Source organism: Gallinula chloropus (genome assembly GCF_964237585.1).
Source record: "Gallinula chloropus genome assembly, chromosome: 2".
In the NCBI taxonomy this organism is placed as follows: Eukaryota; Metazoa; Chordata; class Aves; order Gruiformes; family Rallidae; genus Gallinula; species Gallinula chloropus.
The window spans coordinates 152,720,940-152,746,907 of record NC_140086.1 but is presented as its reverse complement, the minus strand read 5'-3'; the positions used below and the strand labels follow the sequence as shown (position 1 = coordinate 152,746,907).

At 39.5% G+C, this 25,968-nt stretch overlaps 1 protein-coding gene across 3 annotated transcripts in view; it reads left to right on the top strand.

Moving 5' to 3' along the window:
- The window catches only part of ZMYND11 (zinc finger MYND-type containing 11), a 109,381-nt gene that overhangs the window by 22,411 nt on the left and 61,002 nt on the right, over window positions 1–25,968 (top strand). For all 3 annotated transcript variants that reach the window (XM_084279921.1, XM_084279919.1, XM_084279920.1), the window contains exon 2: window positions 23,616–23,750. In XM_084279921.1, the coding sequence (XP_084136047.1) occupies window positions 23,635–23,750 (116 nt within the window). In that variant the 5' untranslated portion in view covers window positions 23,616–23,634. The remainder of the gene's footprint in view (window positions 1–23,615; window positions 23,751–25,968) is intronic.

Below are 25,968 nucleotides of genomic sequence, written 5' to 3'. Positions count from 1 at the left end.
AAGGGAAGAATAGGAGAGATGGAGCTTAGTGGTTTGTCTCTGCTGTTTGCAGACTCTGGCCAAACCCTTTAACCTTTCAAAGCTTCAAGTATCCTGCCTTGTGGCCAGGAGTTTCATGTTCTTCAGAAGATCTGACAAAAACCCCAAGTTCTTAATGTGCTAGGAACTAACTGCACTAGAGAAAACGAGTTACTCAGTTATCTAGTCTTAGGATCTTTTCTTAAAGGTTTTTTTTGTAAGCTTTGGAAATGAAATATTTTACTGGTTTTCAGATAATTCTTAGTGACTTAGACTAGCTTTGTATGCTATGTCAAGTCCAGTACTGAGTCTGTTGTCTGTTGTTATGGTTTTGAATGGAGAGATTTTGCAGTGGAATTGGCTTGTGGACACAAGTTGCCCAATACATTGTTGAGGAATAACAACAGAATAATTCTGTCAGTCTCTACCTGTGCAACTCCAGTTACCATCCCCATCATCATCCTGCTCGTTGGGGACAGTCATACCATGCTGTTTCCAACAAAAGCGTTTTGTGCTCCTCCTCTTGCAGGGACCAGCTAAAAGGAGCGCTCTCCATCTTACACCTGTCTTTGGAGGCCTCTCCACTTTGTGAATCACAGCCTTTCTTTTCACGTTTGTCTTTATGCTCTTGTGTGGTGATGGTGGGCATCTCACAACCATCTCCTTCCCTCTCAGACTGGTTTGGTTGTGCCAGATTCTGTCCTGGTGTAATTCAAAACCACCATATGCTACTTCCACTATTTTCTTACAGTGCCTTTGTGAGAATTGTCACCTTTTGCATTTAAAAGCTTATGAATGGAAGCCATTTACATTTTTACCTTTAACAATGTATTTGAAGTATTGTAGAGTTGATAGGAGTTTTTTAAAATGTGTGGTGCCCTTTTTTGATAGAGCTGAAGGTCACTGGACGCATATTCATAGACTCATAGAAACTCCTGAGTTGGAAGGGAGCCATAAGGATCATCAAGTCCAACTCCTGGCTGCACACAGGGCCAGCCAAGTCAGAGCATAATGTGTTAAGAAAATGTAGTACATAGTTTCCTTTCTCTTAATTCTTTTATGAAAATTGAAATGTGTATGGTTTTGTTTTTAAAAGAATTTTGCTTCCTTTGCTCAGTAAAAGTAAAATTAAAAAATACTGTAATTTTAAGCCTTACTTTGGGGCGAGGAAAAATGAAATTTCAGGTGGAAACAGATGGTCAGTATCCTAGAGATGAATGTATTTTCACTGGAGGTTTCTATAAAGTATGGGAGATTAGGTTTTTTGCCTACTATGATCTTAAGCTTGTGCGTTGAGTGGATAAGCGAGGCACACAGGCACTGGGTTTCTAACCGTGGGGGGCATGCAGCTATCTAGGATTTGAGGGTTTGAATCATGTCAGAATAAATATCTAATTATTAATGCACGTGGCACCAGTCCAGCCCAGCAGCTGAGCACTCCCAAGCCTGGGCTGCCCACGAGCAGGTCCAGTGTTGGTGGGGAACACCTCCTTGCCATGGAGGGTGCTGTGAGGGTTCTCTGAATCCCAGATAAACCATGTTGTAGGCAAGCGCCCTGGGGAGGCGAATCACTCCTTTATAACCCACATATTGAAAGGGCCTATTTTAACTCAGGTAAATGATGGCAAATACTAAGCCAGAGACTACAGATACTCGCTTTGAGTTGTACATCTGTTGATTATCCCAAAGTGGTCCGTAAATGCTTGTACAGAACCTAGATGCACATTCACAGTTCTTAATCCCTTTGTGTCAGGTATCTGGCGATAGGGTAATTCAGTTTTTGAAATTAAAATGACTTGACTTTTTTTTGGGGGAAAAAAAAAAATCTCAGCACTTTTAGCAGGACTGGTACAGATGTACATACCTGTGACATGTGGTCCCAGCTCCCATTGCACTGGGATCCCCTCAAGTAGTGCATAACTACCTTTCTCACATGAGTGTTTCAAGGAATCTTTAAAATATGCCCTGTCCTCGCTGAAGACAAACCTTGACAGTAAAACATTACCTTGTTAACAGACTTTTGCCATTCTGACATGTTTTTAATGTAGGCCAGATAAAGTTCTTCCAAATTCACCAACTGTGAAGAAAGCCTATCTGGTGGTGTGTTTAGCTAGGCATTTCAGAGTATTTGTGTGCAAACACGGCAGATACTGTTTTTCAATGTTTTGTTATTGTGCAGTACTTCAAAGGATTCCCTTGTAGTGTTTCATGTATCACTTACTCATAAAAACCTCTTTGAATATACATTGTGGGAGCCTCAGAAGAGGATTAATTATATTCTGCTGCAGTGGTAGCCAGAAGGTCAGGATATAAAATTAATATATTTCTGAATAATTCCAATTTTTGTATCAAGGTTGATTTTTCATGTTTACTACTCAAAGTATCCTGCTTATTTATGGCTAATACATTACATATTTTTCCTGTAAAAACAATGAGGGCTGTTCCCTTCTTACAGATATAGGCATGCTGTCTAAACATTTCTACATTAGAAAAAATTAAAATGTTTTGGTAGATTATTGGACTCATCTCAATACTACAAGAGATTTTTAGGTGAGTTTCATTAACTTTTACTGATATTATCAATATATGCATCTGAAAGCATTTAGAAAGAATATTTGAGTAATTAATTTCTTGAAGGAAGACATTGTGTATTAGCTGGGTTGCAACACATTTATATTCCTCTTTTGAGAACAGTCGAGTATAATTATCTTTGGATTAATCAGTTTTTGAAGTCTTTTCCAATGGTATGTGTAGAGGGGATTAAGAGAGAGATTACCAAAGCATTAAGACTTTTTTTTTTTTTTAAACAAGGAACCCTTGCCTTAAGTCAATTACAAAATAATTTCCTTGTAAGAAACTGTCAAACTAAAAAAACCCACACTAAAATCACCTAGAGGAAAGTTTTTGTGTCCTAAAACTTGAGAGAGAGATGTGGAAGCAGTGAGGTCCTGTTTTGGTCATGCACCTTCTTTTCCAACTCTTTCTTTCCTTGTTATGTGCTAAAGCAGAGTTGTCTTTTTCTTTTCCCATTACATATGAAGTTCCTTTTCTCCAGCTTTTCTTCTGTTAGATGAGCAGCAATAAAGGAGAAGAATAACATCCCTTCTCACATCCTCAGCTACCATTTTTCACTGGAGAATAGTTCTGTTTTTCTTGTGCTCATTTTTCATGGGTATTAACTTGCTCCATAGTGTTCTCCAGTTTGACCTTTACTTTGTGTTTTGCTTTGGATTTTGTCAGAGTGATGATACAATTTAAATGCAGTTCTATAAGGTTATTTTAATTGAATGTTTGAGTCACTCTATGTGCCTCTGTAATGAATGAAATTAACTTGATCTGGAGCTTGGAAAGACTGTCCTAGGTATGATTTCATAATAAAATGTAAAAAATAATTAAATTAATATAACTTTCTGTTGAACAGATCTCAGATCACAGTTCATTTGCTTCTGGCTTTAGGGAGCCTAAGTGCAGCTATACCCTGGGATCCTGCTGCTGCCTGGTGCTGAAGGACTTCTTCCAAGCATCCCATTAGATCAAAAAATGGCATGTGACGTAGTTTCAGCCCCGGGAGTCCCAAGCAAACCTTCTCCTATAGGAATCTGCTATTGACTCATAATTGCTGTATTTTCTTGCATGTCTTGAGTAATCCTGGTTTAGCACCGGACTGGATAGCATTAGACAATCCTTATGTCTATGTTTTTCAGTAGCTCTGTAATATTATCTCCATTCCTTTCATGCTTCCAGGGTTTATTGTCCACATTGTTGTTCTGTTGTGGGGTTTTTTGCTCATTTCAAATTTATTAGAGAGGCTGAAGTATGAGGGAGTGAGAATGGCTTACACCATGCTCTAGGTTGAAAATAGTTACACTGAGTTAGTAAAGCAGGGTGATCTGTTCATTGCTCTCCTCCTTCTTCTGGTACCCCTGTACTGATGCATGTCCCAGGGTGGAGGCTGTTCACTGCGACTGTCTTCAGTTTGCCTTTATTTTGTTTCCTTGATGCAAAGTAGCTCTGCTTATCTAAGCCGTTTTTTTCTACCATGCTTGCATCCACTGTTGTGTATGAGAAGCCACAAGCTTGCCACTTTCATTATACTCCCAAAGTAGCCAAAGTTTCTATTACAGATCAGTTTTTATTATAGCTGTCCAGGAGTCATACACTTATATCAGGGAAATACCACCCGCGAAATGGCACAGCGTACTCAAGCAAAAACTATGTATATGTGAGTCCTAAAACCCATAAAGGCAGAAATAAAGAACAATCTGTCATTTGAGACATCAGCCGAGACTGATTTTTTTTTAAAGGTCCGTTGGACTTTGTTTTGAGCTGTGGCTGGTTGTCAGAGCGAGCCTTGGCCCTTGTCTATAATTCATCGCTTGTGACAAGTGGAAGAGAAAAGGCACTGCTTTGGGTGAGGTTTGCCCATGGGTCTAGCCAAAAACTAGATAGAGCCAGCCAAAATGGCTAGCAAAAGGCAAGATTTGAGCTGGGTCATAAACCCTGAAAAGGCAGTCATAAATCATAATTAAGGTTCTTGTTTCCTCGGTGGTGTAACTCCTCAGAGATGGAGGCTGAAACTGTTTACCAAAGCCCATTTTTTTTTGTCTTCGGAAAAGTGTTTAGGAAACCTGAACCAGGGTTTATTAAGCTTATCTGTGGGAGACAAAAGAGGGAATTGTTGGTCTCCAAGCAGCAAGTGGCATTGACAGGCTGACTGGTGTGGTCAGAAAGGAGATTTGATTTCAAAGGATAAACTAGAGGATTCTTTTTTTTTTTTCTTTTTTTTCTGAAGTTAAGCTTATCTAGTTTATGCCTTATCTAATTTAACTTATGAGAATTGTAAATTCAGCTATGTTAAGCAAACAATTTGTTTTGGTTTAATTCCATTTTCTCTTTGTTTTAGTAAGTCTTGGTTTTGTTAGGATTACTGTTGTGTGAGTAATTTCACACAGATGTCTTCAAAGAATAAAAAAACCCAAAAAACAACATAGCTCTTAAAGAGAATAGCTCAAGGGGAAAAAAGCGAGTTCTGAGACTCCTTTTCATTCCTCTGTGGTCCTACTGGAGGGGACTGGATGAAAGTGGTGCATCAGGAAGTCGCCTTGGTGCTGTTGGCAACCACAGGAGAGCCCAAAAACTGAAGAAGAGATAAAGAGTTAATGGTTTAAGCCTACAAATTTTGAATTTTAAGTTTTTCAAGGTCCTATTGTAGGTCTGCTAAATAAAATAGAGAGGGGTACACAGATCTTGTCTGTGAGATGACAGGGAATGGGATGGGGACATACTCTCTCTGATTTGGAAATGAAATAGTAAAAGAAGTTAGTTTTGAGATGCATAGTAATACAAAATAAGAGGAGAGATGATCAGGTTGTGGTGTTTTTCTCCTTTTCCAGCTTTATAAAAAGATCAAGAAATCAGGTATTTAAGAGTAGCTTGTATTTTTATAAGGTGTAAATAGTGTTTTCAGACAGCGTGCATTTAGCCTGTGGAATTCACTGTGGAGGTCATATAGTTAAATATAATGGTTCCATTTTCAAAAAGGGCTTGATGATATAAAGGCCAATAACAGTGGCAGCAAAGCATGCTTAGAGAAGGGTAATCAAATCTCATGATTTAAGGCATAAGCGCATTACCTCTGAGCATCTGGAAAGACCTCGTTCCTCTCTGTCACCTGCAAAGCCTTCTGCAATTAGTAAGGTTCATTGTGGTATTTGAGGCATCTCCTTTTTTTGAAGTATTGCTAGCAGTGAATCTTAGGGGTAGGATACAGTCCTCGGTATGTCATCAGACGCCTGCCCAGAACGTTGCCTGGCTTTTCTGTGCTGCTGTGTTGAATGACACTGGCATGGTTTGAAACAAAAGAATGTGGTGATGTGGTGGTGCTGCTAGCTGCAAAAGCACAAAATTGCCTGATCCACCATCAAATAAAAGGGAGCGTGGATGGTTTTTACGTATTATGTTGGGATTTAATTCAGCTCTTTTGAAAATCAGTTGTGATAGTTCATGCAAACCCTCTGCATTTGTAAGCAGGAGTAAGATAAGAAATGAATGCACAGAAGTAGGCAGTTTCTTTTCAAATAGAAGTGGAAGTGTATTTTATATCTGACTTTCGCTTTAATTTTTTATTTCTGAAGTTTGCTTTAAATAACAACTGATAAAGTTAAGGTATTTTAGTTAAAATGAGGTAAGAGTATATACAGAGTTGAATCAGGTGAGCTCCTCCTTTGTGAGTAAAACCTATAGGAAGGAATTTAGATAGTTTCTATTTATTTAGCTAATTAGGGAAGGGTAACATGTTTTAACAAGCAGAAGAGCATGCTGTTAACCCTTAATAAATCACAAAAAGAGATAAAGACAGCTTCTGAGGCTGAAGGTTTGAATTACAGTGTCAGATAGATCCTAAGCATTTTTAGCTGCTTTTCGAGCACCCTCTCTAAGGAGGAGTCTGTGAAGGGACCGGGCCAGTGTCTGTGAGAAGGGTGACTCCTCAGTGGGTTGTGTGCTGGCCCATGGAATGTGGTTCTACACCCAACTTCTCCAGGAAGGGAGGTTGTACCAGTGGTTTCAATATTTTTCTTATTTATTTTTCATTCTAGTTAATAACAGTCCTTGATCTCCATAAAATTCAAGGTCAAATTGGAGGAACTCTTGTGAAGAGAGGGAAGAGTTTAATTTAAATTGTTGAAGACAAGAGACATCAGTATTGACAATTTCCACCATTTTCATGTTTGCAGATTCTTTTTATTGCACTTCTTAAACTGTTTGGAGGTAGTCCCAGGCAGCGCACGTGGAAATCAGATCTGGACTAACAAAATTGATTAGCTGCATGCTGATAAAGTTGTGAGGGTGAGGTGACAGTTCCAGTAGTGTTGTGGTATAGAGGACAGAGGCCACAAAGTTACAGAAAGGGATGGAAAATTTGTACTTTAAGTGAAGGTACTACTGAACTGAAATAAACAGCCTTGTGACCCAGGCATTAACGTTAGTGAGAGTCAGCTTCCTAATGTAAGGGTATAAATTTTCCTTCTTAGCTCTGTTTCTACTCGATCAAGGTATTGTCATAAAACATTGAAGAAAATTCTGTGGTTATGCTTTTGCAGTTCCATTTTGTCCTTCTAGATAGCCACATTTATAAAAATTACCCTTCTTGTAAGAAAAAAATGAAAAAATGTCTTACACTGCAGCTTTCTCTTAATTAAAACTCAATCTGACAAGAAAAAAAATTAATTCAAAATATACATTATCCACAGTGAAAATTAGAATATATATCAGACCTTGCCACTAATCAGCCATTATACTAGAATTGCAACAATACTGTTAGGGTTATAGTTGAAATTTCTTTGTTTATTTTGTATTTTAAAGACGAAGGTGCAGTTATTTTAGCCTTTCTCAATAAAAAACACAACTGCATTTTTTAAGTTTAAACAGATGGGGTAAATAAGATATCTTCAGTTATTCAAAGATGTCCATATGGAAACTGAAAACATAACAATGAAATTTTTCACCCAAAAAAGGAGAAGTAGCAGAAAAATCAATAATACAGTGGCTAGAACCCTTAGCTGGGATGTAAGAAATTCAGTTTCAAGCAGGGTTTTAAACTAGGTAAGTGAAGGTGCAGGTTAAAGAATATGGCCTGAGCGCGTGTGATTTAAAGCCAGACACATGAACTAGTCATCCTAATCTTGCTTTATCCTCCCTGGAGAGAAATGGTTAATTTTCGGGCTTAATTTATCTGACCTATTTGCGATGTCTGCTTCACAACAAGATGAATTGTTGCCCTGAGTAGATCATGTCAAGTGTGAAGGGAGCACACAGTGATTAGCTCAGAAATAGATGTCTGCATTTAATCCGGTTTGTCCAATCTCTTACGTTGGAAGTTACGTTAACGAAGTAACAAACTCCCTGTAGGACACTGGCTATAGATAGTGTTCGCCTGTGGCGCCTGAAACTCCAGGTGAGGTGGAGGGATCTAAGGTAAATTCCCACATGCATCACCAATAGAACAGATGAATTTCCAGAAACCACTTTGGTACCAATAAAACAACATTTTTCGAAGTAGAGAGCTTTATTAAAAATATTTTCAGCTCGATGTTCGTTTCTACTATAGTGTGAATATCCACTGAAAGGGTCATAAAACAGTTGGACTGGAAGGAGTGCACAAGCATTCAGCTGCCTTGCCAGAAGTAGGATAAACATTTCTTGATTTGGGGAGTTGAAGTTTCAAATGTCCTCCTCCGAGGGACCATGCTATGGAAAGAGTATCAGTTTGTTTGTCAGTGTTACTTCCTGTTCTCAAGTTGCTTAATACACGCTTGTTTTTGCAGCGCGGAGGTGCAGAGCAAAGAATTCTTGGTCTAGTGGCTCTACTCTAGCTCAGAAATCTGCTCTTTTCAGAAAACGAAATCCCCAACATGCACTTCAGGGTTGAAAGCACCTAGCTGAATGTTTTAGCACATTGAGGTGAAAGATGGGGTTTGTCTTTAAAGAAGGTTTGCATGTTTTCTTGTTTCCTGGCTCTAGCAAGTGGAGACACTGCTGTGCAAAAGGGGCTGTAACGAAGCTTATGCTCTTTCCTTTGCAAACCAGATTTTCAGCCTTCCCAGCACATTTTGGGGGTAAATAGCTGCTTTCTTCTCTGAACAGGTTAGGTAACTTTCGTTGGCCACATTTTTTCCCAAGTAATTATACATTAGGGGCCCTGTGCTACAACTTCTGACTTGAATTGTTTTTATAGAGCAACTGGCACCGCTGCTTTCTTGGTGCTTTCCATCCTCTGTCCCCTCCTCAAATGCTTACGCTTTTCTGAAGTGCTGCCTGCGTGGCTGTTACCTACCATAGACAAATGCTGTATTTTGTCTTGTGTTGGACTTTTTGCCTAATACTGAATTTATTTCTCTGTGTGGAAAGTGAAAGAAAGTAAGAAAATACAGGTGTTGGTTAACCTGTGCAAAACAGTTGTCAGACTATTTGTGACTATTAAGTATGTTCAACCAGGAGGCACAAAGGAGGGGAAAGGGGAGTGCAAATGTAACCGCCTCTTTTTTTTTTTTTTTGGTCATCCTCTCATGGTATTATGTAGATCCCCAGCCAGATGGCTACTGGCTATAAGCTGTGTGTGGATTCACAGGATTTTAACTCCTCTGTTGGTTTCCCATCTGTCATAAACTCAGAAGCTGCAATCCAGAGACTGACAGGAATGTCACTGTCTTCTTTAGCACACCAAAACAGTTATGCACAAAGCCTGCAGAAAGAGCAGGAACCCTGACAAAGGCAGAACAGTGTCTGGTTTAGCAACCATGCTGCTAGACTGGGCAGTAAAATTTTGGGGTCAGTTTAAACTAGTTACTGAGAGGGGATCTGATCAATGCGTATAAAAGGTGGGTGTCAAGAGGCTGGGGCCAGACTCTTCTTTGTGGTGCCCCGTGACAGGACAAGGGGCAGTGGCCACAAACTGGAACACGGAAAGTTCCCTCTCAAGATGAGGAAAATCTTCACTCTGAGGCTGGCAGAGCACTGGGACAGGCTGCCCAGAGAGGTTGTGGAGCCTCCTCTGGAGAGATTCACAACCTGCCTGGACATGATCCTGTGCAACCTGTTCTAGGTGATCCTGCTTTAGTAGGGTATTTGGACTAGATGGTCTCCAGAGGTCCCTTGTAACCCCTGCCATTACAGGGTTCTGCGCTTTGAACCACAGGTGACCACAGGTGGCAGCAGCCTGAGAATTCCCCCCAAAAGGAGGGTTTTTTCTGCTATTGGTACTCAGGGCAGATTGTAAACCCACAATTGGTTTTCAGAGGAAACCTCATGTCTAAAATTAAAATAGCAGACTATCTTCAACAGAAAGAAGGTGGTAAAAGTCACAGGCTCTCAGAGCACTGGAGTAATAGATGTGAAACAGCTAAAACCAGTACTATGGGCTTTCTTTGCTTTGAAATGACCAATTCAGGATTCCCTCTGTTTTTCTTTCAGCATATGTCATCACTTGGATTGACACATTCTGTTTCTGTTAATGGAGGTAGAAAAAAGTGAAAAACATCTCAGATTTCATGGTGTAGGGCAGAACCAGGTGTTCCTCACTTTGACTATGGGCACCCACCAGGTCTTCAGCATCACTGAAACAAAGAAACCTTCCTCCTCAAAGTAGAAGCTCTCATATGTCACGTCATACTCTGGGAAGCAAAATGAAAAATTAAACTAAGCCTTTATGAAACAAGCATGAACAAGTGAAAGGAACAGAGGATGAGCACACTCTAAACTGTTTCAGAATTAATTTTAGCAGGTGAATGTATCAAAAAAGAACATGTATGTAAGCCTGTAAGGAAACCACTACTATTATGTAGTCTTCCCAAATTTAGACTTGATTTTCTTAATTCATGGATTTTACTTATGTGAGAATAAAAGTTATACCCCTGCAAGAAAATAACCACTTTCTCAAGGGGTAGCTGTCTGAAATCAAGCAATCTGATATTCTAGCTTCAAAAAATCTGTCATGAACAAATTAACCTCTGCATTTGCACTTTGGGTTTCGCTCTGTGGGACAGGGAGCAGCTTAAGAGGGTGATGAAGTGCTAGATTGTGCTTCAGATGGTTTCTAGTGCTTGGCGCAGTAGCTCAGAGTTAAATGCCCCCTTCAGCATCAGGCACCACAACTGATGTCATTCTGGGCAGGTGCCTCAGGTGCACAGTGGGATCCAGGTCTTCTGCCTAGGTTGAAAGAACACTGCATGGCAAAATAAGATATTGATTGGAAAGGCTGCCAGAACTCTAGCATTTTATTTCCTCTCTTTCCTGCACAATATCATATTGCAAATGCAAGCTTCAAGTCAACAGGCTTGCCCTTTGTTACAGTCTGCAGTTCATTTTCTTTGGGTTAGGCAGAATATACTTTTGCAGAAATCACAGTGGGAAACTGCATTTTGCGAACGGCATTTTCTGAAATTTATCTTAGGTTGGTGGTAGGATTAGTTAATTTGCTGGGCTTTAACTTCTCTTGGTAGCCACAGAGATGGCATGATTTTCAGCCGTGTCCTGCACTTGCGTGAATTTCCCTCACCCTGTAGTGCTGAATCTCCATGTCAGAGCTCTGCCTCATTCGTCTGCATTCAGGTTAAAGGAGTAAAATAAAAAAACCCCAGCCAAATGTCGGCAGTAGAATAACTGAAGTAATTTGAAAAATGAAGTCCTACTTCTGCTGATGAAATTATTAATCCTGTGTTTCTTTGTCTGAAGGAAATGGCTGAGAAGAGAACAGTATGGTCCTGTTGCTTTTAATAAACCTCAACCCTAGATAAAGATAGAGCAGGAAGAGCTCTTGAGCGTTCACGAAATAATTTCCTCCCTAAAGGGCCTTTGTAATCTGCCCTATGCCATCACCATCATCATCAGTGCTTGAAGAAACAGGTTTCAGATGCACCTGTGAGAGAAGAGGCAGAACGTAATTTTACAAGTGGGAAGGATAATCTCACAGAACTGCAGAGAGCTCTTTCATCTCTCTACCTGTAGCTCTGGCATATGCCATGGACATGTGTATGAATGTAATAGCAAACCACTGGTCAAAGAATTAAGTTCCCCATAGAAGTAATACAGAGCAGATGTAAAACACAAGAATCATGATGTGAAATGTATTGTCTGTATCAAAAAAGTGTGTCATTGAGTTCATCTGCAACTGGTCCTGGGAAAGCCTTGAGAAGAATTCTCTACATTAAACAATACAGAAATGTTGAAAGTTGGCTTCAGGTAAGAAAAGATGAGAAGTAAGAGTTAGAAGCATCTGAAAGTGATAGGTAATAGAAAATGTATTAAAAGACATCACACTAGAGCTCCCAGCAAGTTCTTTGAGTGAAACAGCTGAGTGAACTTGAGACTGCAATCCCAGATTGGGATCAGGAAAAATTCTATGTCAGAAAAGTCCTTTTGCCAACCTCCCCCATGCCATCAGCAGCACCGAAAGCCAGTTAGAAACTGAAGTGATATATTCCTCCTGCCCTCACTCCTCTCTCTTTTAAACAACTTACATGAAGGAAATGTAAACCTACAATGGCAGGGCAAAATTTTCTTGATGGCAACTGTACCAGGTTTGCTAAGAAACTGGTGTCATCTGAAGTAATGGCAACATTTTCATCACCTGATCAATTTGTTTGGGAAATCTTTATTTCTTTGAATAATTTCTTGGCTTTTAAAGTTTCTCTTTATAAAGTGTGTGGGTTTGAACCTTACTTTTTATCATTTTTCCACTTCTCATCAATTCTTGCAGAAAAGATAAAAAGAAGAGGGTCATGATTATACTCAGCTGTTTTCCACTTAAGGATTTGTTTAGTTCTGAATGCAGTTGTTTATCACTGTGCATTGGTTTTCATTAAAACTGCTGTTCTCACATGTCTGTAAATTGTCCTCTCGGCAAGCCTTCTCCTTGTCCAGACATGAGCATTTTGGGGGGGAGGGGGGAGAGCTGAGGGCAATCTGAAGGAAGAAAACTGCTTTTGAGGTATAAATTAATGGGGAAAAAAATTGAAATGGACCTTTGAAATGGATAGGGATTAAGGCTTCACTAAGGAGTGATGATAGACTTGATTTGGGGCAGGATGAGAGGAAAGCTTTATTGGAATGCACATAATTAGTGAGTTTGGGTACTGCCTGTGGAGGAGAGAGCATATGCTCCAAATGTACTTCAGAGTGTACTTCTAAGGCAGATGTCTATGCCCAACCTAGGAAATGCACTCTGAAAAACAGAGAGATGGAAAACCAAGTGAGGAGAGGACTTGGGGAAAGGCTTCCAGTTCTACAATATATTATTCTTTCTGTTGCTCTTGATTTGATGAACTGTCCCACAGCTGGGGGAGTGTTGCATGAAACTTTCAGGTCCATTATTACTGACATTTGCCTTGAATTTCAGAAGCAGGATCTAAAGCTCAGATTTTACAATTTGATCCTCTCCCTGCCTTAAAGTTTCTTTTGATTAATGCTGTAAAAGCCTGTAAGCTTTGGCAGTGTTTATCTTTGGCTCATCTTACCTGCATTACAGATCAATGTATTTTAACTCTGTAACTTCTGAACATATTTCTGAAGATTTCCAAGGGAGAGCCCAGACATTTTACGCTTGAGGGAGCTTCAATTTGGAAACCTTAGTTGGTTCAGAATTACACTTGTTTTCTTTGTATAATATCAGCTTTCCCTGAGATGGCTGTTGACAAAAGAAAGTCGCCTCTGGGCTAATGCTGCTGCTCATGGACTGGCTTCTGGAGGAAAGTGGTTGTGCCTTCATAACGCACTGACTTTCAAATAATTCAGTATCTGAGCAGTTTTAGAAGTTGTGTAGTTGGGCTTTTATTTATACAGAGGGAGAGGCCAAAGAGAATAGCTTTGAAAGAAACAAGTTCAGGCAATCTTCATTTTTGTTAAGCAGCAACAAAAATTGATTCATCTGCCCTTAGTCAATAAAAATGCAGCCTGGTGGAGAATAGTTTCTACAAACATATAAGCTTTAAGTCCTGTTGCCCACAGCAGAATCACAATTTGTACTTTAAAGATACCATCAGTTGTGAGTAGTTCAGAGAAGGAGAAGAAAAGCAGCCATTTGGAATCTCATGTTACACTGCAAAAAGTCAACATCAACCCCTTATTTTACCAGGGAGCTTACATAATCGGCAATGACTTTACATTTTTTTCATGATTTAGTTCTTTTCCATACATGCCTAGTTCTTTGACCTGTAAAATGTATCTCTTTTTCTTATTGTTTAGTGTGAAACTGACTTTATGCAGAATTACATTTCCTGCTAATCTAACATGAAAAATCATTTATTTATTTATTTATGTCGTAATACCTTATTTATTATACTTGCTGACAGAGAAAGGTATTGCATGAGTTTAGTTCAGGCTTACAGAATAACCGAGAGATTTCAGAACAGAAAGGGAGATGATGATCAAAAGCTTGCTGTTGGAGAATGAGATACTCGTCTCATTTACATTCCTTAGCATTTTCTAAGATGTCTTCCACCTCTCACTTTTATTAGAGAGAGTTGCAGAATCAAAGTGGCATCTATTTATCATCCAAACTGAAATTCCAGCCCTTACCATCAGCCTTCTTCAGCTGTGGTTTTCCCCCTTTTACGACCAAGTGAGCGTTGGAGCCTGTCAGGATGCATAGCTGCATTAATCATCTTTGCTCGCTACAGCCAAGCGAGTGGACAGGAAGCATCTATTTACTAAGGGCTTGTCTACATGGGGAAATAGCTCAGAGCACTCGTTATGCATTAACTCCTTCTGTGGGTTCTCCTCGAGCATCTTTATGTAGTTTAGCTTTAGGCTGCTTTGGAAAACACAGAATTTGGTAGTGGGTGTAGTTAAAGCACATCAGCGTGCCCGTATCAGCACGCAGCATGGGTTCATAACATGATCCCATCTCCACGTGTCACTTAATCTTCTGTAACCGACCCTCTTCATGCTCTTAGTCTGTGGCAAATGGAAGGTAAAAAGTGTTAGTTCAAGCCTCTTACATCAAGGCATGTGTGCGTAACTTGCTTGTGTATCTGTGTGTCTGTACATTCCTACAGGGAGCCAGAGCATCACTGATAACGATTTGGGTGCTAGTACTGTTTTTGATAACTCCCCAAATAAACAAATCTGATGAGAACTCTATTTTTCAGTCATGATAGAGGTCAAGTAGTGTGTTGGATGATCTTCTACACGTCTCATATTGTTTAGTTATGTTGAAGTTAATTGTGTTGGACCATCTTTTATTAAGAAAATGTCTTTGAACAAAGACAAGAAGTCTTCTGGTGATGAACAACTGTTCAATACTAGTCTGTCGTCATCCTGGAAATAAGGGGCTTTGTTACTATGGCAGCTAAAGCTCATCTTCATGAGAAACTTGAATCACTTTACAAGAACCGTCTTTTTAAAAGCAGTTTGTACTAGTGTAAGCTCCACTGTGGAAACTCTTTATTTAGTATAGCTTGATTTCATTAATTAAGCATTAGCTGAACCACAATAGATTATTTTTAATTGAAATTGCATTCATTCAGAAGTTTGCTAAATGTATTGGCAGTGTATGCATTTTCAGTGGTGGAATGGAATAGCATAGCATAGAATCACCTGGGTTGGAAAAGACCCTTTAGATCACAGAGTCCAACCATAGCCTAACCCTGACTAGTCTACCTCTACATCATGTCCTTAAGCACTTCATCTACATGCCTTTTAAATATCTCCAGGGATGGTGACTCCAGCACCTCCCTGGGCAGCCTGTTCCAATGCTTGACAATTTTTCAATAAAGAAATTCTTCCTGATATCTAACCTAAATCTCCCCTGGTGCAATTTCAAGCCATTCCCTCTCATCCTATTGCTTGTCACCTGAGAGAAGAGACCAACCCCGACATCTCTGCAACTGCCTTGCAGGTAGTTGTAGAGAGTGATAAGAACTCCCTTCACTCAGCCTCCTTTTCTCAAGACTAAAAAGCCCCAGTTCCCTCAGCTGTTCCCCATAGGACTCCAGACCCTTCACGAGCTTCGTTGCCGTCCTCTGGACGTGCTTCAGCATCTCAACATCCTTCCTGTAGTGAGGGGCCCAAAACTCGACACAGTACTCAAGACGTGTCCTCACCAGAGCTGAGTACAATGGAAAAAGCATAGCATGGCATAGAACAGACTACTTCAGTTGTAAGGGACCTACAACAATCAGCTAGTCCAAGGGACCTACAACAATCAGCTAGTCCAACTGCCTGATCACTTCAGTGCTGACCAGAAGTTGAAGCATGTTGTTCAGGGCCTTGTCTGAATGCCTCTGAAACACTGACAGGCTCGGGGCATCAACCACCTCTTTGGGAAGACTATTCCAGTGTGTGACCACCCTGTCTGTAAAGAAATGCTTCTTCATGTCCTGCCTGAAGCTCCCCAGAGCAGCTTTCAACCATTATTGTCTCATATAAACAAGGCGCATATGGCTCTTGATATTCCTATGTGACTGTTAATTGTGTTACTAGCTATAAAAAAAACACTCTCCATACCTATTGTAAGTTAAATTATTAAGGAAAATACTTTTGTAAAAGATTAATGTGGAACCTGTACACATGAAAAATTGTATTGAGACAATTTTTTAGCTGAAAATACATTACAAACTTCAGCTTACCTAGGCACATCTCCTAAGTTAAACATGAATACCATTACCAAATAGTCAACTGAAAGAAGTTGGTGTAGCTGCTAGTAACAGATTTGGTTCTTTGCTCTCGGCCCTTTTGAATATACAACTTTCTTTGTTCTCTTCTTCAAACTTACTTTGCTAGATAAAGTTTTATTCAGTGAATCCTGCAAGACAGAAACAAAGGATAGTTTGAGGGTTGGACTCGATGATCTCTTGAGGTCCCTTCCAACCCCTACGATTCTGTGATTCTGTGATAGTTTCCTTCCAGTTTTTAGGATGCTGTTTGCTATTGTCTGTGAAATTCCGGACTGGGGTTAGCTGGAGGGGCAGCAGAATACAGCATTACATTTTAGCCCTGTGCCTATGTTTGTATTAGGTTGCAAACAAAACCACTCTGAGAGCCTTTGTTTGGGATGTATGGCTATTATTTGGGGTTCTCAGCAGCTCTTGTTGGTGCTTCATGTCAGGTTTTGTTATACTCTGTTTACATGGACTTACACTTTCTTAGAAATTCTCTTTTGGGATGGCATCTCAACATTTGTGTCAAGTTCTCTCTAGCAGGGTGAGTTAATTTAACAAAAAAGTCCAGGTTTGATTTCAAAAGAAAAAGAGAGTTCTATGTGTATACTGATCATTCAGAATGTCTGAGCTTAAAATTCAAGTATCATATGCCTTAGCCTCAGTGAAGGACACTTACTTAATAATTTTGAATGAAATACAATACAAATGAAGTAAATGCAGTATCAGGGATTAAAATAGAGCTTACACATATGTGTAGTAAAAGTATTCTTGGGGCTTTAATTCTGCACTGTCCTTGGCTCTGATTTCTGCAGTGGCTCACTGCCATCTTGGACTGGCACAAAGTAATAGCAAAAGCTTTCTTGTGTTCTGCGTACTCAAGTTGGAAAAAATTAAATTGCAGAGAGAAAGAAGCAGAAAACTTAAGTTTTGTATTCACGTAGCCCTGTGTTCTGCCTCCACTGTGCTTTATAGAGCAATGCCGGACCTCACTTAAAACGTTGCCTGACGTCAAGGTCACAAACCTGGCAGTCAGGAAATGCAGAAGGTGGGGCTGCACAGAACAGCACAATTATTTCACTTGCACATGTGAAATACTTAGGATAATTATCCTAATAAAAATCTCTTTTGAATAGGCAGTGTACACCTTAATCTACCAGTGAAATTAGAAGATTTTCATTAGGAATGACACACATTCAGCATCGAAAAGTCTTCTGTAGTTTAATAACTTCTAAAATGATGGCAGTACAGCATGAACTAATCTCTTGATACAAAAATGCACACTGAAGAATTTTGTATTTATTAACTTTTGATATTAATTAACTTTTATTAATTTATAGGCTAATTTTCTGAGTTTAATTAGCAAAGTAATTTTGCCTATTTCAGCCATGAGCCTTTCTTAGGTCTTTCAGCTTCACCAACATCATCGAACACCTCCCTGAGTTTTTCACTGTGAGGATGTGGAAGAGCACACAGCAGTTGAAAGTTTATTCCAAAACCCTGGAAAGTCAGCAGAAAGGCATTTGTTGATTTTAGTGGATTGGGATTAGGTCCAGAATAAATATCTAGTGATACCAAAATACTTGCTTATTCCTGAACATCTGAAAATGTACACAAAATCTTTATTTCTGATGACATACACTCTTGCAAAAGAGGGTCTGCTGCTACCAGGTGCCCAGCTAATCCTAGGTTGTGCTCATAATGTTGCACACTCAGGAAGGCAAGGGGATGGTAGCCAAAATGTGGAATTACTCTTGCCAAAAGCTTTGTCCTCGCCCTAGCAGCTTTTGGATGGCTAGATCTGGAAGACAGACCTGAAGTTAAACCTTCTCTTGTTTTCCCCCCCCCATGCATGATACTCACTGCTGCTCAGTCAAAACATGTGCACGTGCACCTTCCATATGTGAAAATGGGGTAGTTACCACTTTTCTCTTTCAGTAGTTCTAGGAGGATAAGCATAAAGAGTTTTCCCTCCCACTAAGCTGGTGATGTAAAATACATTTTAAAAGCATTTTAAATTGTTAACTATAAACTTGAAGAACTTCAGAGTACAACAAAGACTCATAGAAAGTCCAGAGCCCCAAACTCTACATTAACTCACAAATTTGCAATCTGGATTTTAATAGGAGCTCCCTATTTAATACAAGAACAAAGCACTAAGCATTTGGAACTACTTCTCCTACTCATATATGCAGTTTTATGCTTACTATAAAAAGTTACAGTTTAAGAAAGACTAGAGCCCATATTATAGTGTGCATGTAAATACAAAGCTAAGTCTGCATCCAAGTTTTCTAACTGCCCAAACTCAGACAGTCTCACAGCATGAAAGCCACAAAACCTAGGACTGAGCCTAGCTTCTTCCTCCTGTTGAGCCTGAAATCTTCTCACAGTGTGGTGTGGAAGAAATAATAGCAAGCCCCAGGGATGCTGGTCTGAAAAGCAGAAACTAGCAGCTGAGCAGTGGCAAGGATCAACTTCTTAAACTGTCTTTCCGTTGCAATTAACTGCATACCAAATCTCAGCCAAATGGTGGCTAATAGCAGGGATGAAGTTTAACCTGTTTGACTTTGCACTGAAAGGGACGAGCACCACAGGTAGCCTCACTTAGAGAGAAATGCGAACAGGAGATTTAACAAGCTACTACTTGTCAGCTCTTAATTAGCAGCTCCCATCAGAGCAGCAGCACCCAACTGCAACACCGTCTGCTTCAACGCAAAGTCCAATTCATTAGTTAAATTTTCAGAAGTATCATATTTTCCTTGGATGATGGTATTTAACAACTAACGCATGGTGAGATTTGACTACCTTTCAGTTGCTTCTGTCTCTAGGTAGAGTTTCTAGCTAAACTTAGTACCCAATAGTATCTGCTAAATTGGATGCAAGCAGCAGGTTAGGAGGTTCCTTGGGCTAAATCTCTAGACATGTTGCAAGGTGATTTTTGTTTATTTTGACTTGCAGTACAGATTTCCATATCCCCTGCTATTGCAACAGGCAGCTGTACAGCATTTCATTTGGCCAAGTGTGTCTGACAACCAGCAACCTTGCTGGTTTGACAGTGTGTGGTTTGCCACGGCTGTAACACTGCCACTGCACAGCAATACAGTCTTTGCTGTGGGCTTTGAGAAGATAAGCCATGCTGTGTGTACTCGCAAGATAAAGTGCAGTTTGTTGAGCTTGCCTGTAAGAAACGCGGGCAGCAGTTAGCTCTTGAGGGAAGTTGTGTACAGTGAAGTGGTATGCTTTTCGCAGTGTTGTACATAGGACATTCAAGAGGGATTTAAAATATAGTAAAACCTTACTTGGATTGCACAGAGGAACGGTTCAAGAGTTGAAAATTGAGAAGATATGTTACTTGCTTTGGGCTTTGTCTGAGTGAGTGTGTGGCGATAGTGTGTGAGCTGGCATGTCAGCCACACAAAACTTCCTTTATTAGGAGAATCCTTATATTCTGCACGTCCCATGGATATCTTCAAAACCTAAGGGACATCCTGCTCATGGCAGTTTTTAGATTTTTAGCTGTCTTTTGTTTGCCAACCTTTGTCAAAGAAGCTGCATTGTAGCATAGACTGGCTAGCAGCACATGACAGAAATGTCATGAAGCAAATAATTTGGTATGGACAGGGAGTACCGTAGCTAAACAAGCATTATGGATGGCGAATCACAAGCAAGAACTTAATGTTTACTTCAGCTTGTAGTGTTTCTTTACAGCATACTGAAATGAATGCTATAACAAAAGAGGGGGATGGGAAACATCTTCAAGCATTTATATGTAAATATACTTTTCAGTATTGTGGTTTTAAAGAGCCTCTGGAGTTCCAGCTTCTTTAAAACACTGCATAGATGAATCAGCCTTTTTCGGTATTTAACCTCTAAGCTGTAGATTCTTACACATACTGACACGCACTGGATGTTTTTGCTTCTCTTCTGGGGGATGTGTGTGTGTGTGGGCACACCCACACATAAGCAAGTAATCAGGAGTCATAAATATAGATTTAAGAAACTGATATATCCCCCACTAAACTTTAAACTATTATTTGCATGAGTAAGTTGTGCGTGTTGAAGCACTGGGAATATTTTCTGGTGCTTGGAAGTAGCATTCCAGAGCATTTATGAACTGTTATCAGTCTGATACAAGTTATCTTTTGTAAAAAACTGCTTATATTTTTACAGGAATGCAGGGACTAGACTGTTGTGGTTAGTTTTACTGTGGAGGAAGAGTGACTACAATAAACAGCAAAAAAATATGCCACAATCTTTTAATCTTTTTCTTTAATGCAAAAAGGCTCCATATTTCTTTGGCACCATGCAATTAAAAGATGAAAATAATGCTAAAGTAGTCTGGGCTTTTTTGGGAAAAAAAAAAAAGTCTAATTTTATAGTTTTGCAAGTGTGGTATGTAAAGCCTGTTATTTCAATAGCGTAGTGTCAACTCTTGAGCTTATGAAAAGTGCCCTTAAATAATAATCCAAAGCTATAAAAATGCAATGTGTATTCTTTGAAGACAGAACACCTGCTAAAATTATTGTATCTTACAAAAAGGAAAAAAAAAGAGGAACAGAACAGGTGTGATTGCTGTGTCCCATGCATAAGAATTCTTGCTGCTCTTATTAGCAGACCAATGTGGAGAGCTGGGCCTGTTAGGGCAGTGGTGGGGAGCAGGGGACTACCCAGGAGGGAGCAGTTTGGGCTGGCATCTGTATCAACTGCATTTTGGGGCTTCCTTCAGGCCAGGGCCAGCCTGGTCCCGTTGCATGACCTTCCTATCAAGCTGAGGTCAGGGAGATGTGTGCCTGTACCGTGGGTTGGAGCTAGTCATGGCACAGAGCAGAGTTTGCATGCTCTGAGCTCACAGGGTGTGATGAGGATGCGGATGAGGATGGGGCAAAGGGGTGGTCAGGAATTTCATTCCAAAAGAGCACTCCAGAGGAAACAGGGAGCCCACAAGGCCTTTGTAGGTATAAGAAGCCTTCCTCTGCCCGCTGGTGGCCATTGTGGGTGCAGCTCTGCAACCATACAGCTTCAGGAACCCATAATTACAGTGAAACTTCACTCTCCCTGTGTCAGATGTGGACTTCTTCCTCCCTGAAGAGGGAATTCCTTCGCCCCAAAGGTCAGCCTTTGCTCCAGCAGCACAGCAGGGCCATGGGGCTGCATAAAGGTAACAGATGTGTTCCCCGGGGCCCTGCCCTGTGCTGGGGTCCTCAGGCCCCAGCGTCACAGGGCTGTGAGAGAAATACACCTCTTCCCCCTCTGCCAGGCATGCTGAGCACAGCGTTCATGCAGGCAGCCACATGTCAGGCTGACAAAAATAATGGCTATTTTTAAAGTGATTGGCATAACAGGACCCCCTTCATTTATTATGAAATAAACTGAGAACTGTTTCACAAAGTTACCAGGGTTGAGAAGGATGTTTCCTCCTTGATCTTTTCATGTGGACATGGGACTATGTAAGAGGCTGCATGTCCAGCCAGTCAGCTGCTTATCAGGTAACAGCTTTTAAAGCAGATACTTTGTAGACAGCTAGAATAAAAGCTATTATATGAATTTTAGTCAATTCTGCATTAGCAAAAGGGGTTTATGCTAAGACATAGTAGGGCTGTAAAGATTGTCGTGTTAGCGTCTAACCCTTCTTTGTATTTTACAGGTCTATTTTCTTTAAGAATTAAACTCTCCAAATAATCATACGTTTCTCCTCCTAATTAAGAGGATTTTTTTTTTTCCACTTACAATGCCCTCATGTTCTGTGAAACAAAGCAAAGGAGCTCTTAGGGATTCAGGCTCTTTCCCCATCATTCCCAACAGAGGCTGTCTTTCTCCAGATCACTCTTAGGTGATGCTATCTACTGGCTGTCACTCTTAGCTGTATCTGTCATATTCCCTCTTATCCTTCCCTCAAAAATGTATTCTTGGCCTTTCTTTTCTGGGAGATCCAGCAAGTCATCCTGGCTTCAAATCCCAGTGGGAAGAGATTTCTAAAGCAGAGCTGTGGGGTTGATGTGTGACCACAGCAAGTCTCCATGAACCCCGCTCTGTTCTGCCCTTCCCACCTATCTCCAGCAGCCAGAGGTGCCTTAAGCACAAGATACAATTCCATGTGGACATCCACATATCAATTCACAGAATCTTTTTTCTTTCTTTTTTTTTTAATGGGCTACATAATGTGAAGTATAATGCTGCTAAATCACTTCTTAATAACAGTGTTGCACTTTATTTCATTACACCCATGGAGTAAGTGAGCGTTGCTGAGCTAATATCAGATCTGAAGCTTGACAGCCCTCTTTGACAAGTTCTTGTAGGTCCCATGGACTTGAAAATTGTATTGCTGCAACTGATGGAATACTCTAATCTGTTTAATTTTTGTGAATTTGAGAGGAGGGACGCTTTTACTACTTAAATTCCCATCTTTAACATTGCACAGATGGTGTAATGTTTTTGCATTTTTTATATTATTTTGGGTTACTGAAGTTAATATTCTGCTAGTTGCAAGTATCTGTGTGCACACCACAGAGTTCATTTTGAGGACAGAGCTCTAAAATAAATTACAGACCTTGGTAGCAGTCATAAATCAGTCATTTTTTTTTCATTGAGAAAGTGGTGGCACTGGAAGAAAGTTATTTAGTGATCAAAATGCATCGTTAAGCTTTTAAAAAGGGATTCTGTGCCTGTAGTAGAGCTGTAGGTGATTTATGGCTTATCTGTACTCATTGCCTCAAGCTTTTGGAAAATTTGTAAACAAAGCCAGATGCTCATTATGTTCCCGTTCAGGGTTGGTTAGATGGGTAAATGCCATCAGAAGCACTTTGGTCCTGTTGGGTTTTAGCATGTTACAGGAAATGGAATTACTCCAAAATATTTTTTAAAAAAATATTTATCATTCATGAAAATATACTTCTAGTATAGAAGCACATAGAATAGATTTTTAAAGATACGTGTAAATTATAAAAATATGAAAGTCATATACTGAGAACTATATTATATAATAAACCGTGTGTCCAGCTTTTTCTCAGTGTCAGTGTTCATGCTTACACTGGGTGATGTAGTCAAGCACCACTTGCTTTTTCAGGACTTCACACAATGCAGGAGGCTCTGGAGGCTTCAGACTAGGGTATCTTCTGCTTTTTTACCAAGTTTAAGGGAACTGTGATGTGAACGGAGTGACTTTTTTGTAACCAGTTTAATAAGTTATTTGCTATTGACTTGGTATTTTTTACTGCTTACTTTTTCTCTTCTGTATACATTATGTGATGTGAAAGGGGTTCTCTTTTTTTTTTTTTTTGCTTTTTAATGCTCTTTAAGCATAAGAAAACATGCTGCTGTATACAAATTGCATTGCTATAGATTAACAACATTTACCTTGTAATCATATTTATTGCAATATCATCATGTAATCAATTTCATAATTCATTATTAACTTTTTGGTGTATTTTTTTTATTTATTGGCTGCAGCTGACCAAGTAAACAGGTCATGGCACGCTTAACGAAGAGACGACAGGCAGATACAAAGGCTATCCAGCATCTTTGGGCAGCTATAGAAATAATCCGGAACCAGAAGCAAATTGCTAACATTGACCGTATTACAAAGTAAGTGATCTGTTCCAGAAAAATCTTGGTGAGGGGGAAGGTTGGTGCTATTAAAAACCCTGGGAAACAGAGACAATAAACTTTGTGCGAGACTGTGGAACAGTTACATGCACTTTTGTGTCATGAATTATCTTAAGTATAAAAAAAGCTCACAGAACCTAGCACCTAAAGATCCTTAAATGAAGATTAATCCATTGAATTGAGATCTTAGTCACCCTGTATTCATTTTGTATAAACATCTGTAGGAAATATGCTATATTAGTAGTTCTTGAACTGAGTTATACTCACTTGTTAGCTTGGTCTAAATGCAAGTAGATATAACAGTTAAGGAGAAAATGGCAGTAAGTCTGTAAATAATCCAATTCTTTAGGAAAACGTGGTAGGCCAATGGGGAATCTCTTTTCCAGAAGGCAAAGATTAACCTGAAGTGTTAGGTTGCTCAAGTAAATAAGTAGCCATATTTTCTTAGATGAGCATAGAATGCTATTAAAGAAGACAGGAGATGATTGCCAGCTGTACCTAATAATGACCTAATTGTTAATATTAAAATATACTTCAAAATGTATTAGGTGCTGTATACACTGAGAAACATATTTTCTTTGTTCTGTGGAGCTTGCAATGGGTAAAAAGGTCTTCAGTATTAAAGTTCCTTTTAAGATAACTTGGAGTAGCCGTTGTAATAAAAACTGAGGGAAGTTTTGTGCCTCTTTCTCCTTTGTTTGTATTTCCAGGCCAACATGTACGTCACATTTGTCAAAGTAATCAATATGAATAATTTAAAAGAGCAAAAGTAACCAGTTGGCAACTCTTCAGTTGCCAGAACCGAAGTGAACTGATAATGAGGCCAGAGACCACTGAGATTTATAAGCAGTGCAGGTGACTAATGAAGTGAAAATCATTATAACGTAGTCTACTAATAGTTTGGAAGCTCTGGGGTGGAAGAGACAGTCCAAACTGGTTTCATAAGTGGAAGTTGTGTAGCAGTTCAGGTTCTCCAAAAATAGTGAGCAATAAACAGGAGGAACAGATATTTCAAATAAATTCTTGTGTTCTTGGTTCCTACAACAAAGAAAAATGCGACATTCCCAGTGAGTTCCAAACGGACTTGGGAGGGACATTGTCTTTTAGGGAATTTCATTTCTGAGGTTGCACTTGAGTTTCAGAAAGCTTTAAAGCATATATATTTGCATCATGTCTCCAAGGAGACAAGTGGGTAAACTAATGCTATACATGTTCTGTTTTCACATTTCAAATTACTTATTCCAGACCATATATTAGCTGAGTTTGTTAGCTGTTTATGCTCCTTTTATATGTAATGGAGACAGGCACATATAGTTGGGGATTCGTCCCACTCTTACGAGACAACTATTTTAAGATAGTGTATAACATTTATCTGGGTAAAGTCAGGTAAGACAAATCCTATCTTTACAAACAAGGTTGAGAAAAGAAGTAATTAGATGCTAGAAAAAGAAGGTACTGTTCTTGAATGACTGAAGGGTATTTTGTTTTATAAAAAATACAGTCTAGATACAGATTGTACGACTCATCTCTAAACTGAAGAAAAATAAGTGACTAAACAGGGATGCAAGCTTATCTTAGTACTTTGAGAATGATGTGCAAGGTGTTAACAGTAAAGGGTAATCTCAAAAGTGCATGGATATTGTAAATGTTCCACATCCACATCAGTGACAAGAATGATGGACAGTCATCTACTTTCTGTTATATAATTGTCCTGGTTTCAGTCAGGATAGAGTTAACTTCATTTGTAGCAGCGGATGGAATGCTGTGTTTTGAGAGTTAAAATGAAAGCAGTGCTGATAACACCCTGATGTTTCTAGTTGTGTGGATCTCAGCTCTCAGCCAGGGTAAAACCATGACAATAATATTTTTAAGGAGATAGCATTTGAAAAGGTAAAGACCTTTAAGTTGCTTTTCCAGTACTACTAATTGATGAAGAAACACAGATGACTTAGTGAGTATGAATATTACATCATACCCCACATAAAGTTCTGAAATTAACAGGGCATCAGAATATCTCTTCTGATGAAAATTTCCAGGCTCAAAGATCATTTGGTCAAGTGCAACTGCAATTCCTTAAAAGATCAGTCAGTGTCTGTACAGTAGGCAAATGTATAAATAACAAGAAAGATCAAAACTAAACAGTAGTCAAAAGTGAAAATTGCAAGTATATATATATATATATATTTGGAGCTAAAGG